Here is a 14358-nt window from a genome sequence, read left to right as displayed (position 1 = left end):
TCTAATATGAAAATCTGTTATTCAGTTACTCCCACCCTTTGTTTTGATGTGAGTGGCTATAGACACGTCAGAAGCCTATGTGCTCTTATTACAAAGGGGCTCTAAAACCAGAGAGAAAGAGGTGAAGATCACAGAAAAGTATTGGCTTCTGAAGAATTTGTGATACCAAGAAGGCAACGTCTCAGTTAAGCGATGTTGTTCTTTCATTGCATGAGACTCCCAAAGTAATGCAAACCTTCAATATTCAAGACCTGAGTGTTTATGTATGGGATACTAATATGTCTGTTTTAAGTATAGGTTCAAATTACATTAATGTATTCCCCATTGACTTTGGTGGGGTTTGCAGTAGTGTAACTGAGAGGAGAATTTGGCTTTAAGCTGTGAACGTTTTAATTCTGATATACACAAATAATGCAAAACAAAAAACCCAAACCATGTTGGATGTCCCACCAGCTCCACTTTTTTGTTTGAGGGATTTATTTACTCAAGCAAATTATTCCTGTCCTTCCAATTTTTGATTAAATGAGATTGTGCTAGCGATACACTCGCTCTGTCAGATAATATGAACAATGTTACTTAGACCATTGTCTGTCTTTGTTCTTTCATCGGTACCTACTTTGTTTACCATAACTGCCTCCCTGACTCGCTGTCTGACACTGCTATAAAATGAACTTGCAATGGGCTTGTTTAGTCAGCATGGATTACACTTGTTTCACACAGATAAACAGTTTATTAGAAATAGACTAACTTTTGTTCAAGAAGTGAAGTAACATTTTGAGTGCCACAGTCTGTGCCACTAATCATTAATCAAATCAATTGATCAATTCAGTTAATAGGGAATAAACAGAGCCAAAGTCTTATCAAATTTGCGTCACGGACAATTTCAGATACTGCATTATTATGAATTTGTATAAGAGAAAAAGTGAAAATAAGATTTAAAAGTATTTTTTTTAAAGATGGCAGCCAAAAATAGAACAACTGATCAAGCAACTTGCTGACAAATTAGCGAATCGTGTTTCCACTGTAAAGACTTCGATGGTCACAAAGCCAAAGGAATTTGATTTGACCACCCCTAAGCCACGAGCCATAACGATACCTGAGCCAATACCGTTACAGGAGAAGCATCGACCTGTGAGTGGTTTTTATTCCTTGGAAAATGTTAAGTTGTATGTGTTTTGTACTCAACCATAGTATATGGTTAACAGTCTCTTCCCTGAAGTTATCTGAATCTAAAATAATTGAAGAAAACCTACCAACACTGATGGAATAACAGGAAACACTTTGGTGTTCTGAATTGAAGGCTAAATTTGTAGAAAATAATTCATACTGTTTTTAATCGATGTAATTGGTATTTTCTAAGCATGTCATAGATACTCTTCTATAGCAAGGCAAGGAAAGGGTAGCAAAAAGGTGGCTCCTACAATTGTTGGGAAAATTGGGATTTTTCTATGAAGCAACAGTTTATTCCTTGCCCCTTGAATGTGTAACTTAACAGGTTGCTGCCAGCCCATTTAATGTGTAGATTATTCTGCCTTGGGGGATCTACAGGTGCATATTGGAAATAAACCCTCAAACTGTAATTTTTTTATAAAAAATATATGGGTGTGATCCTGCTCCCCATCAAAGTAAATGGCAAAGCTCCCAGCAATTGCAACATAGGCATAACCAACTCTAGATTTGCAGATCATCCATGAGGATGGAATTTCATTGCCTGTGATGTGGGTTTGTGGTGTACCTTAATGTTAATGGTTAGCATTTAATATGTTAATGAGTGTAGAGGTTCTCTTGAAGGCCTGACTGTTTGCTTTTCTAACTTAAGCAGTCACATTGGGTAATATTCTAATTTCAGTCACACTGGTGTAATTCTGGAGTGACACACATTCAATAGTGGTGTTTGGTTAAAGTAAACAGGATTTGGGCTAAGGTTGCTATGATTCACTGAATAAAGACTCCATGGTTTACATTTAGTTTTGTAGGCAACTGAGTTTAGGGCTATAGCTCTGGGCATTATCTATAGCCTTTTATTAGCACGTTAGGTTCTTAATAATACAAATGTTGAATGCTTACAAAAATCATTTTGCATCTTTGGGTAATAGTGCAATTTCATGGTAGCGCATTGGTGGTTTCAGTGTGAAATCCCATTAATTCTACAAATACCAGGTTCTGAAAAATTGCATTTTATTAATCACTTACTCAGTGTAGGAATGAATCCTGTTGTTGTCACCTTTATATTGTACAGTCTCCCTGAGAGTAATTTTGCATTAACTCACATGTATTGAAGATCATGTGAGGTGCAAGGATTATATTGGATTTTATTTAAATTCAGATCAAGTCTGCCAAATTTAAGTGCTCATGAAAGGGGGAGTCTAATATCTTTGTCACAGTATGAGCAGACACTGCGCTAACTTCCGGACATAACTCTGCAAAATGAGCTTTGATTCTAACCTTTAACCCCATTGTCACAACCACTAGTTCAGATCCTGGAGCCCTCCAAAACAGAGAATGATAATCATGTTGAATTGTCTATTAGTTTGCTGATATGGACTAGGGTCCTCTTAAAACCTAGGTTGAAACCATGATATTTCTTTTGAAGTTGCAGCAAACGTGGTTGATCCCTCAGTCAGACCAGACTGCAGGGTATAGGCTAGGAATATGGGCCCACACCCTTGGAATTGGCTAGTGTGTGATGGGTGGCTGTGCATCAAAGGATGGCCCAGAGAGAAATAGGCCGCCTCTTGTTTCACTCTGTATACTGCTGCAAATAAAAAAGTGACCTCATGGCCAAAGGTTTATAATTGCTTGTCTCCCTCCTCATTTACACACCCCCAGCCATTGCAGATATGGCTTTCCACAAAGAAAGCGGTTTCAGTTGGGATTTTCACAGGCACAGAAGGGAGCTAGGGGCTCAACTTCCATTAATATGCAATGGTATTTGGATACCTAAATCCCCAAGGCTTCTTTGAAAATCCCAGCCATGATTTATAGTGTAATCTAATCCATTCCTTTAATATTAGTACTATTTATGGTGAAATTATTACACAACATTTTTTAGGTTTGTCTAGAATTAAAATGTATACATTGAAATGCATTAGGCCCCATTCAGCCCAGGTAAAAGTTCTTGTAATTCCATTGGAGTTGTACATATTAGGACCAGGGCCATATTTAGCCCACTCTTTATATATTTCCTTGACCTTGTCCCTTTAACTGTCTATTTTTTCTTAAAAATAATAACAAAATAAACAAATCCACCTGGCTAACATGCAAGATTCTGTCTGGAAATATATTGATGATGTAATACATAAACTCTAGAATCTTGTGTCAAAACAGAAGCTCTTAATACAATACACATAACACTACCCCTATCCTTGTCCATCTCACAACCTTAATTTTTAAGGAAATACATGAATGGTCACTGCCAAAGCTGAGAAGAGTTTACTGATCACTAGGTATAGTTTGTATTCCCTTCCCATCTTGCTCCCCCGCTCCTAGTTTATGTTCTCAAGGCACTGAAATTGCCTCATTTCCATCCAGTATAAAACATTACTACTTGTGTGTATAATTCTGAGTGGTTAAATAAAATTAAGTTGATACCTTACAAACCATTTGTCCAGTTGTCCCTTAATATTTAGGGCCATACTGTGCCTTTAAGGCACTGGTCTGTGTTGTAGGTAGTACAGAATTTCACAATCACTAGGGGAGCTTTAGGAGAGATTGTGCCTCCAGGAGCACACCTATTACATAATCCATTAGAAGGTTACATCATGCTGCTCCCCTCTGCCTTCATCCATTTGGTCACCTATTCTGGCCAGAGCGGAGAGGGGGCATGGCCCAGTCTCTTCCACCTCTCCCACAGCAGTCCTCAGAGGCCAACCCATACCAGACATGCCCTTTCCTTAGACCCTTTGTTGGGTCATGTGGCAGACAGGTAGACCTTAACCCTTTCCTGGATGTTTTACTGTTCCACATTCCAAGATCTGACTACCTCTCTAAACCTGTGAACGCTGCTGTGAGGACCCCCCTCAAGAGATGTCAAGAGTAACAAGAAGGGTTTCTTCAGGTATGTTGGCAACAAGAAGAAAGCCAAGGAATGTGTGGGCCCCTTACTGAATGAGGGAGGCAAACTAGTGACAGAGGATGTGGAAAAAGCTAATGTACTCAATGCTTTTTTTGCCTCTGTCTTCACGAACAAGGTCAGCTCCCAGACTGCTACGCTGGGCATCACAAAATGGGGAAGAGATGGCCAGCCCTCTGTGGAGATAGAGGTGGTTAGGGACTATTTAGAAAAGCTGGACGTGCACAAGTCCATGGGGCCGGACGAGTTGCATCCGAGAGTGCTGAAGGAATTGGCGGCTGTGATTGCAGAGCCATTGGCCATTATCTTTGAAAACTCGTGGCGAACCGGGGAAGTCCCGGATGACTGGAAAAAGGCTAATGTAGTGCCAATCTTTAAAAAAGGGAAGAAGGAGGATCCTGGGAACTACAGGCCAGTCAGCCTCACTTCAGTCCCTGGAAAAATCATGGAGCAGGTCCTCAAAGAATCAATCCTGAAGCACTTGCATGAGAGGAAAGTGATCAGGAACAGCCAGCATGGATTCACCAAGGGAAGGTCATGCCTGACTAATCTAATCGCCTTTTATGATGAGATTACTGGTTCTGTGGATGAAGGGAAAGCAGTGGATGTATTGTTTCTTGACTTTAGCAAAGCTTTTGACACGGTCTCCCACAGTATTCTTGTCAGCAAGTTAAGGAAGTATGGGCTGGATGAATGCACTACAAGGTGGGTAGAAAGCTGGCTAGATTGTCGGGCTCAACGGGTAGTGATCAATGGCTCCATATCTAGTTGGCAGCCGGTATCAAGTGGAGTACCCCAAGGGTCGGTCCTGGGGCCGGTTTTGTTCAATATCTTCATAAATGATCTGGAGGATGGTGTGGATTGCACTCTCAGCAAATTTGCGGATGATACTAAACTGGAAGGAGTGGTAGATACGCTGGAGGGGAGGGATAGGATACAGAAAGACCTAGACAAATTGGAGGATTGGGCCAAAAGAAATCTGATGAGGTTCAATAAGGATAAGTGCAGGGTCCTGCACTTAGGACGGAAGAACCCAATGCACAGCTACAGACTAGGGACCGAATGGCTAGGCAGCAGTTCTGCGGAAAAGGACCTAGGGGTGACAGTGGACGAGAAGCTGGATATGAGTCAGCAGTGTGCCCTTGTTGCCAAGAAGGCCAATGGCATTTTGGGATGTATAAGTAGGGGCATAGCGAGCAGATCGAGGGACGTGATCGTTCCCCTCTATTCGACATTGGTGAGGCCTCATCTGGAGTACTGTGTCCAGTTTTGGGCCCCACACTTCAAGAAGGATGTGGATAAATTGGAGAGAGTCCAGCGAAGGGCAACAAAAATGATTAGGGGTCTGGAACACATGAGTTATGAGGAGAGGCTGAGGGAGCTGGGATTGTTTAGCCTGCAGAAGAGAAGAATGAGGGGGGATTTGATAGCTGCTTTCAACTACCTGAAAGGGGGTTCCAAAGAGGATGGCTCTAGACTGTTCTCAATGGTAGCAGATGACAGAACGAGGAGTAATGGTCTCAAGCTGCAGTGGGGGAGGTTTAGATTGGATATTAGGAAAAACTTTTTCACTAAGAGGGTGGTGAAACACTGGAATGCGTTACCTAGGGAGGTGGTAGAATCTCCTTCCTTAGAGGTTTTTAAGGTCAGGCTTGACAAAGCCCTGGCTGGGATGATTTAACTGGGAATTGGTCCTGCTTCGAGCAGGGGGTTGGACTAGATGACCTTCTGGGGTCCCTTCCAACCCTTATATTCTATGATTCTATGATTCAATCCTCCACCCCCAAGCAATTCTATACCCACAACTGGCAAACCCTATCTAGAAGTATAGTGGAGCAAGAAGTATGTAGGAGAGGACAGCTGGCCTGATTCTCCTTAAAGGCAACTTCAGGTTGATCTTCCCCTTTTCACTTTGTGGGAGGCACGGGGGAGCAAGCATAGGATTTCTTTCTCCTTTGGCTTTCGCCTGGCAAAGATGGACTTTTTTTTTTAAACTGTGTTAACAGCTCCTTTGGCTGAAAGCACCTGGAACAGGGTTGACAAGGCCTGGACAGCCCCAGCCAAATAGTGATGGTTGGTGGATATCTATCCCTTTTATGCATTCACCCCTAAAACTTTACTATTCATTTTATGGCACTAATAGAAAAGAAATCACTACTTTTTAAATAATGGCTGTAGTTTTTCATTAGGGATAAATGCCCCCCACACACACACACACACAGATTTATTGTTTGAAACATTCAGTCTTTCATACCTGTATTACAGAAATTTCTGCCTTTTTAATATAGGTTCCTCAGAGCACCTACAAACCTCCAAAGGAAAAACAGCACCTGCAGGAAATCAAGTATAGAAATCGCAGAAGAGCAGAGGTAAGTGTAGCATGATTTTATTTTTAATTGCCCCTCTCCAGCATCTGTTTATTCTTTGATGTAAGTTACAGTTTTCAGAGCTTTAGGGCTCTATCCAATGCAAAAATGCTTCTGCAGCTGCTGGGCCACCCCCTGTCTTGGAGCAATGAAGGCTGCTTCTTCTATCCCTTTCCCCCATGCTTTGTCTGTCTTGTCTATTTTATTGTAAGTTCTTCAGGGCAGAGACCATCTTCTACTCAATGTTTGTTGCAACACAAATAATAGCAGTACGGTTACAAAGGGTAGTGCTTGTGGAAGCAGCCACGTGATGTTGTCCTAATGTAGCCAATCAAGATTGCTTCAAATAAATTTGTTCATTTCTAAGGTGCCACAAGGACTCCTCATTGTTTGTTTTTGCTGATACAGACTAACACGGCTACCACATTGAAATCCATTTACATACTTGTTCTTACATCAGTGCCCAGTGCCATGTTCTTTCCCCCCTCCATCTGCACTGACCCTGTGAAGGTGTTTACGGACTGCAGATAGCCCAGTGAAGGCTCTTGCCTCCCCCATACCTGGCTCCTGCTCCACAGAGGGATTGAGGGGAAAGTTTCTCTCCCACTGTGTTGAGTAGTTTGAGGGGCATTCCCCACTGCTTCTCCACTACTCTCCAAGGAGAGGACATGAAGGAACTTGCACCCCACTGCTTCTGCTCTGCCCTACTATAATGAGGTATTAGGGGCCTTTCCGACGCCCCATTGCATCTACTGCTTCCCCTGACTCCAGGGATAAGAAGTCAGGGTGCATGGCTGGGGTATTCCTCCAAGCCCTGCTTGTTCCCTCTGGCCATGTGGAGGGGGGCACTGGGGAACTTAACCAGCTCTGTGGAACCCTACAGAGATCCAGGAGAAGCTACTCCTTTGCTTGCATAGGACACACAGATAGTCAATGTGTGCAATTAACCATTAAGGCATTTAAAAATTTGACATAATTTCTGTTTCCTACCTGAGAAATAATTTCATAGCATCATCCAGTTACAGAAAAATCTCAGTAGCTCCTGACTGATCTGTAGTATTTGGTGCTGCACATACCTGAGAGCTCCTCCCCAGACCAGGCTCTGAGAGTAGGAGATCATCATGACTAGGAAAGCAGCAGAATTCAAGGCGCTGTGTGTTAAGAGAGAAGTGGGAGGGAAGGCCTGGAAAGGGCCCTGACACTTGATCTGCTCTGGTTATTTGAACTGATCCTGATTTTGAAATGAATCCTATTAAATAAGTCAGCTCTGATTAGATTTAAGGCAGATTTCTGTCTTCCTCTTCCTCTCCTTGGAAGGAAATTACATGGTAGCTCCCTCTCCCATCAGACCTCCCACAATGCAATCCCCATATAGAGGTGCTTTAGAAGCTTGATAAAAGGTCTGGTTTTTTTACATCTTTTTATCTGTACTCTCCCACCTGCATTCCACAAATGCCTTGTTCTAGTTTTCACTGACTGATACCAGACAATTTATCACTGTACTAGCCTCTCCATGTCCTTGTGCAAGTTGCATTTGGTTCAGTTCCTGTATGTAGAATATGCTGAACTGCCTACATATTTTGTTAGGGTCAAGCTTTCCTTTTGCCCTTTTGTTGCCCCATCTCATTATAAGCATCTGTTACTTTTAGGTTCTTCACTTTCCAGCAGTATTACTTTATTTTGTATCCTTTCATTATGTCTGTGTTGTGCAGAATGTACATGCTTAGTACACATTATATGGAAAGATTGAAAGGGGAAAGAAACAAAGCACATTATCTGGATTACCAAGAGTCTGAGATAAGTGTAGAATCACTTAACTAACAGCCACAGTCTCCAGTGGAGCAGATGCATGAATGCAAGCAACACAACGGAAAGCCACAGCAGAAAGTGAAGTTGTTGTAGCAGCCATTTTTGTCACTCTGAAATGGCATAAAAGGCATTTAAAGCATTCACAAAGGTCAGTTCCTCAGACTGTTCACTAAATGAAGCTGAAATTGTGGCTCCTGAAAAGAAAGATGCATATGGAAATGTCACGGTCATAGAATTGCACATGTGACTGATGTATCAGAGCAACTCTAGAAAAGAGTGAAAACACTAGGAGCCTCTCCCTGTGCATTTTATCTCAGGGCTGATGCTACATGTCCAGCTTAGCATCATCACTCAGAGCCAGTGGAAAAGCCGGAGTGCTCCTTTCACTTCTGGGGCTGCATCATTATCATCATTTCACTGTTGGGCCTTATTTCTATTGGAAACGAGAAGACCTGAAGTCTTCACAGACCGAGATTCTCCCATTCTTGTACCCTCTGTTTCCCCACATGAGTGGTATGTGTGTGAGAGGATTCAGAAGAGTGCGGTCACTGAATCCTACAGGTAGGCTAAGGGGAGTCTACCCCGAATTAGGGATTATGTGGATGGAGCTCTGTAGCCCCCACAGTAGACCCACTTAAAAGGCTGGTATTGGAGAGACCGGGACAATAAAGCAGACAGCTCCGCTCCCCCATGCTACATTTATAAAAGTTGCTGCTCCAATCCATCCTTGTGTCTTTCTTCATTCACCTGCATGTCCTGATTAAGCCTCTGCCTTCAGAGGTTTTTTCTTTTCTGTAGTCACTGTCTAACCCACGAAGTTTATTTGTCTATGATCCCTTTTGGGAATTTGTTGTGGCTTGTTGCAAATTATGTTTGACCATATAAGAATAGTTCTTGTACACCATTTGCTTTGTGCTCCAATCATTTATATTTTCACTTGGTATTTAAATATTTAGAGTTCTGTGTTTTAATGGTTGCCTCAATTTGCTACATCGAAAAAAGGTGTTTTTAAATTTCTCAGTGGAGAATTTAAAATTTACCATACTTAAAAAAATAATTGTTTTGATTTTAGGAACTGCTGCTGGAAGCAAATGTTAGCCAGTTCAGGTGTGCAACCGTAAAGCCTGAGAAAAAAGCCCCGAGAGGTGTAAGTTAAACAAAATTGGTAAATTAAAAAACAACTATCGTGTGTTTTTTTACACATTAATTACTTTTTATCAAAGTACTCAAAGGATCTCTCTGTATTTGGAGTTAGGAAGTATGATACTATCATTCCATCAAGGGGTTCTGGTGACCTTCTAAACTACAAGAACCAAGGCCTGTCTAGCTTGACACCAGATTCCCCAGGTAGAATTAAAGCCCTGCAATTTGAAATGTGGATGTTTTTATTTTATATAATGCACAGATCCTGGACTGTGCTTCATTCACTGTGAAAGTTCTCCACTGGCTCCCTTTTCCTCACCCCAGTACTCCTGCTGCTGCCCCTCCCCTCTTACCTGCCTACTTTAACACTGCTCCAGCAACTTCCCTTGCCACTCAAGCAGTTCTCTCATCTAACAGAGCAGTTTTCCATTACATTGAAAGGGTACACAGCAGCATAGTGAAAGCAGCTCTGTTTGATTAGGTGACTCCTGATTTACAGCTGTAGGATCATGCCCATTCATGTAATGTGATCACTGCAGTATCATATCTGTGTATCATTTATACCATGCCCATCACCAAACACCTTCATTTGAGCATCTGTAGCTAGCAGCATAGAATGAAGTTCCCTGTCATTGTCAGAATTCCACATACACTTAATAATCTCATGAAATGTCCTTTGATAACCTGCTTTATCTTCACAAAACTCACATCTTAAGAACTGACTATATTAGTGGCCTTTGGTAGTATTCCATATTCAATATTTCTGTAGCAAACAATATTACTTTATTATTTTGTTATGTTAGCCATCTAAATACATTTCATAGCAATCAGCAATAATTTTTCTGGGGACCTGTTCTGCAATTATTTGTTACGCAGAACTCTCAATGAGTTTGGCATGCACAACAAGATTTAAGGATGCTATGATTGCAGTATCTAGTCCTCAATAATCACATCTGCTCTTCCAAAGGGAATAATATTCAAGATACAATTTAATAAGATTTTTCCTGAGTATTTGAATATCTATTTCTGAAATGAAAATTAATTTTTGGATGACTTGCAGTATATATCCGGCATTATGAAGAATAAAACGAAGTTCCAAGCTCAAAAGATCCAGGGCAAGGTGAGTAACATTTAGAATATACAGATGTTACAAGTGTTTGAAAAGTGTGGACTGAAAGTCATGACCAGATTTGGAACTGGTGCAAATTGATACAACTCCTCTGTAATCAAGGGTATTACACCAAGGCCTATGGCCATGGGAATGGGATAGTTCAGGGGATTAGCAGAGGCTGGGCAATAGAGCCTTTCACCTCTAGGTCACTGGTTCAAATCCAGGTCCTAAAGAATGAGCAATGGAAATGACTATTTGGTGTGAAATGAGTTTGGTCTGTTGTGTAGTTTCCATTAAACAGGTATCTAAAGCATAAAACCCACAACACTGATTGCCTCTTTGCTGAGACTTCAGTAGTGCAAGTAGCAGGATGTGCTATCCACCTTGAGTATGTGTCTAGGGTCTCAGATGAGCTCAGGCTTGGGGTGGCTAGCCCCTTGTGCTGCTGTGGCTACACTCTTATTTTTAGCTTGCTAGCCCAACTTGAAGTGTAGACACACCCTTAGAGATAGTAAGACAGCATTGGGCAGCCTGCATTGCCTCTGCCTGAGCTGTGATTGTCCTGTGGATAACAAAAGACTTCAGTCCCCAGGATTTTCTATCTGGCATCTTTCATAATCATCAAGATCATACCAAAACAGCTGAATCAAAATAACAGAGTGTCTCAGGATCAGATTCACTGTTAGTGTAAATGGGAAATTTGTCCCATAGTCTAAGGAAATAGATGTTTGCTCACCTTTATTGAACAATTTTTGATACTGATGTTTTAGCAGTACATGGGGCCAAATTCTGATCCCAGTTGCACCAGTACAAATTTCAAATAACTCCACTGACTTCAGAAGCTGGCCAGTCAGGTGGTGTTGCACATACAACAGAGGTTCATGCACTTATGGTTCCCTCAGATCACCTGCATGTGCAAATCTGCTAACTAATCACAAATGGATAGTCAGTTACAGCAGGCTTACATATTTTATTTGTGAGGTCATCTAGATTCCAATTTCCCCCTTTGAAAATCTGGCTTCTGGAAAATATTTGTAAACCACATCAGACACTGATGACTTACAGTGTTCAGCAATAACAGTAATACCACCACTATACTTACTGACATTACATTAATAAGTCTGTTTAAAAGTGCGGTCCGATACGATATGTCCAATTTGTTTTTAAAGTGCTGTATAATATTAAGACCCCTACTCCTTCCTCGGTTAACACACTCACAGGACCAGCTGTAATTTGGACTCTGTTGAAGTCTGTGTCTGTTACACTTCCCTCTCAGACAATCTAAAATATTGAAACTTATCAGCTAGAGTGTTGGCCTGTGGGAATTAAACCCATTGGTTAAGCTGCATAAAAGAAAAATATGGATCCAGTGTCTTATTAAATTGATTAGGGACATTTTTAATAGTTGTTCGTATCTTTTCCAGTGGCATAGTCGTATTTATCTCACCCAAACGCATTCGCCTTGAAGGTTGATTAGGTGGCTTTCAGGGAGCTGCTATAAAACTTTCATAGCTGAGATAAGCATATTGTTTGAGTCTTAAAATAAATTCTACTTCTCACACCCACTCCCATTCATCCTTCACCTCCCAATAGACAACTGAGAAGATTTAGGAGGAATGTGTGTACAATATGTTAGAAATCAGGTCACAAAGTCCATCTCAAAATAATCAAATTGTATAATATTTAAATAGATTAGGGTCAGTATGCAATTTACCATAGTTCATTTACCTTCTTGTGAGAACATCCATTGTACAATAAACACATTTTCTAGTCTCAGTCAGGCACATTGAAACTGCCATGCAGACAAAAATGATTAACCACTGCTGTTACAAAATCTTTATTCTTTCTTTCCACTGCAAGCAGTGAGACTGTACAAATGGCTCATTACTCTGGCTCAGTCTGCCTTGTGCTCACAGGAGATCCGGTTCTCTACATATTTATTGGTTTGGGGTGAAAAATAGTGTGTTCATTAGGTGAAAATATTGAATATGATTTTTTCCACAAGAATTACTCAAGTTTGCAGCCCCTTCTTCCTACTTGATAAGGGGGAAGGAATGACATGATAGAAAAGGGGTAATGTGAAATCAGGTATTCACTGATAATATATGCAATAGAAAAATCTGTTTGGATACTTTTTTGTACATACCTGCACAAATCTTCTAATCCTTGTGTATTCTGGCTGTTTAGAGTGCATTTTATTCAATCATAATTTTATTTATTAAACTGGAGATGGAACATTTCTAGGTAAAATATTGTCCCCATAATCAGTTTCAGTTCAGGATATTGACCACTTTTCTGTCTAATCTACAGGAACTCCATATACTACATGAAGGGGGAATAAACAAGCAGTTTCCAAAAGCATAATAACTTCCACATATTTTAGTGAATGTTTTCAATTTAAAACCAATACAATATAAAAAATATAGACTATCTTTGAATTCTGCGCTCTTGAGTACATTTCCCACCCCTGAAGAAGAGCTCTGTGTAAGCTCGAAAGCTTGTCTCTCTCACCAACAGAAGTTGGCCCAATAAAAGATATTACCTCACCCACCTGTAGAGATGGCAAGACCAGTATAAGGAAAGAAAGGATTCTTGTTGCTGTCTCCTCCCCCAAACTTTGGCACCCACCTTTTTTGCACTGAGAAATAGATGGGTAACTACATTTCACAGGTGGGCTATTAAAATGTGTCCCATGCTGTAGGAAAACACTGTTCACCTCCATTTATTGAATTTCCTGATTACAACATTTGACTGTTGTGCTCAACCTACATAATCAACCTCAAATATGAAACAACCATGTTTTTCAGTTTTGCTTATGTATTTCAGTTGGTTGTGCAGAAGGTTGGTATAGGATGTCTTGAGTGATTCTGCACATCTTTAGGGACTGGCAGAGCAATACAGTTATCTTGTAGTTAAAATACATTTTAATATGATTTGCTTCCATATCCACATTGTGAATGGACTTAATTTAACTGGCTGGTGTCATGAATGATTTTTGTTTTCTATATGGAGTGGGCTCAATTCTGATCTCACACCAGTTTTACACTGACACTATTGCATTGACTTCAAAGGTGTTGCCTCTCTAGTATGCTGGTCAGATCAGAATTGGACCCATTGTGTGCCACTGTAAAGCTGGATCTGGCCCTCTAAGGATTCCCCTTGTGTAAGGGGAATCCTTGGCTGGCAAAGAAGCTGCGTAGTGGCTCTACTCCACTGCCTCTCTCAGGCTTTAGGGATTATCTGTCCGTCACTCCTAAGGCAATACTTACCCTGAAGAGAGATGCTGAAGCAGCCCTGGATCTAGTAGTCCCAGTTGTACTGGTAACTCTCTCTGTGACTTTGAAGGTCAATGAAGTCTGTACTTCAGTTTCTCCATCTATAAAATGGATATAATGATACTGCCTCCTAGAAATATGTTAAAGTTAATAAATTAATGTTTGCAAGCCACTTGAGATCCTCAGATGAAAAGTTCTACGTGTTACTGGAATATGTGTGTGATCTTCCTTCCTTTCAACTCTCCCAGAGGTGAACACATAAGATGTTTGCTGTTCGAAGCAGTTGGCAATCATATCTTTGTCCAAATCAACTGGAATCTTTTTTTTTCCTATTGGAATGTTTCCATGTACATGAGTATATAAGAGTTTAAAAAAATTAAAAGAAGTGAACACCTTATATGATTTGACATGGCCCAAGAGTGATTACAAATTTATAATCCACTTCAGGGACCTGGCTGACTGCTTAAACAGCTTGAGTGGTTTATGAAGAGCATGCAAATCTATTGTGAATGTGAGATTAATGCTTTGAGCAAAATTTATACTTCATCTTGAAGGTGATCTAAAGTGATTGAATTACCGTGG

The 14358-nt window shown here is 40.8% G+C and overlaps 1 protein-coding gene across 4 annotated transcripts in view; it reads left to right on the top strand.

Moving 5' to 3' along the window:
• The window catches only part of CFAP99 (cilia and flagella associated protein 99), a 106088-nt gene that overhangs the window by 48946 nt on the left and 42784 nt on the right, over positions 1–14358 (top strand). For 3 of the 4 annotated variants that reach the window (XM_075128090.1, XM_075128093.1, XM_075128091.1), the window contains 4 exons: positions 957–1131; positions 6361–6441; positions 9320–9394; positions 10451–10510. In XM_075128090.1, coding sequence (XP_074984191.1) covers positions 957–1131; positions 6361–6441; positions 9320–9394; positions 10451–10510 — 391 coding nt within the window. The remainder of the gene's footprint in view (positions 1–956; positions 1132–6360; positions 6442–9319; positions 9395–10450; positions 10511–14358) is intronic. The other variant, XM_075128092.1, reaches the window with a different exon arrangement.

Source organism: Caretta caretta, chromosome 4 (assembly GCF_965140235.1).
Source record: "Caretta caretta isolate rCarCar2 chromosome 4, rCarCar1.hap1, whole genome shotgun sequence".
In the NCBI taxonomy this organism is placed as follows: Eukaryota; Metazoa; Chordata; order Testudines; family Cheloniidae; genus Caretta; species Caretta caretta.
This window is presented reverse-complemented; position numbering and strand designations above follow the sequence as displayed.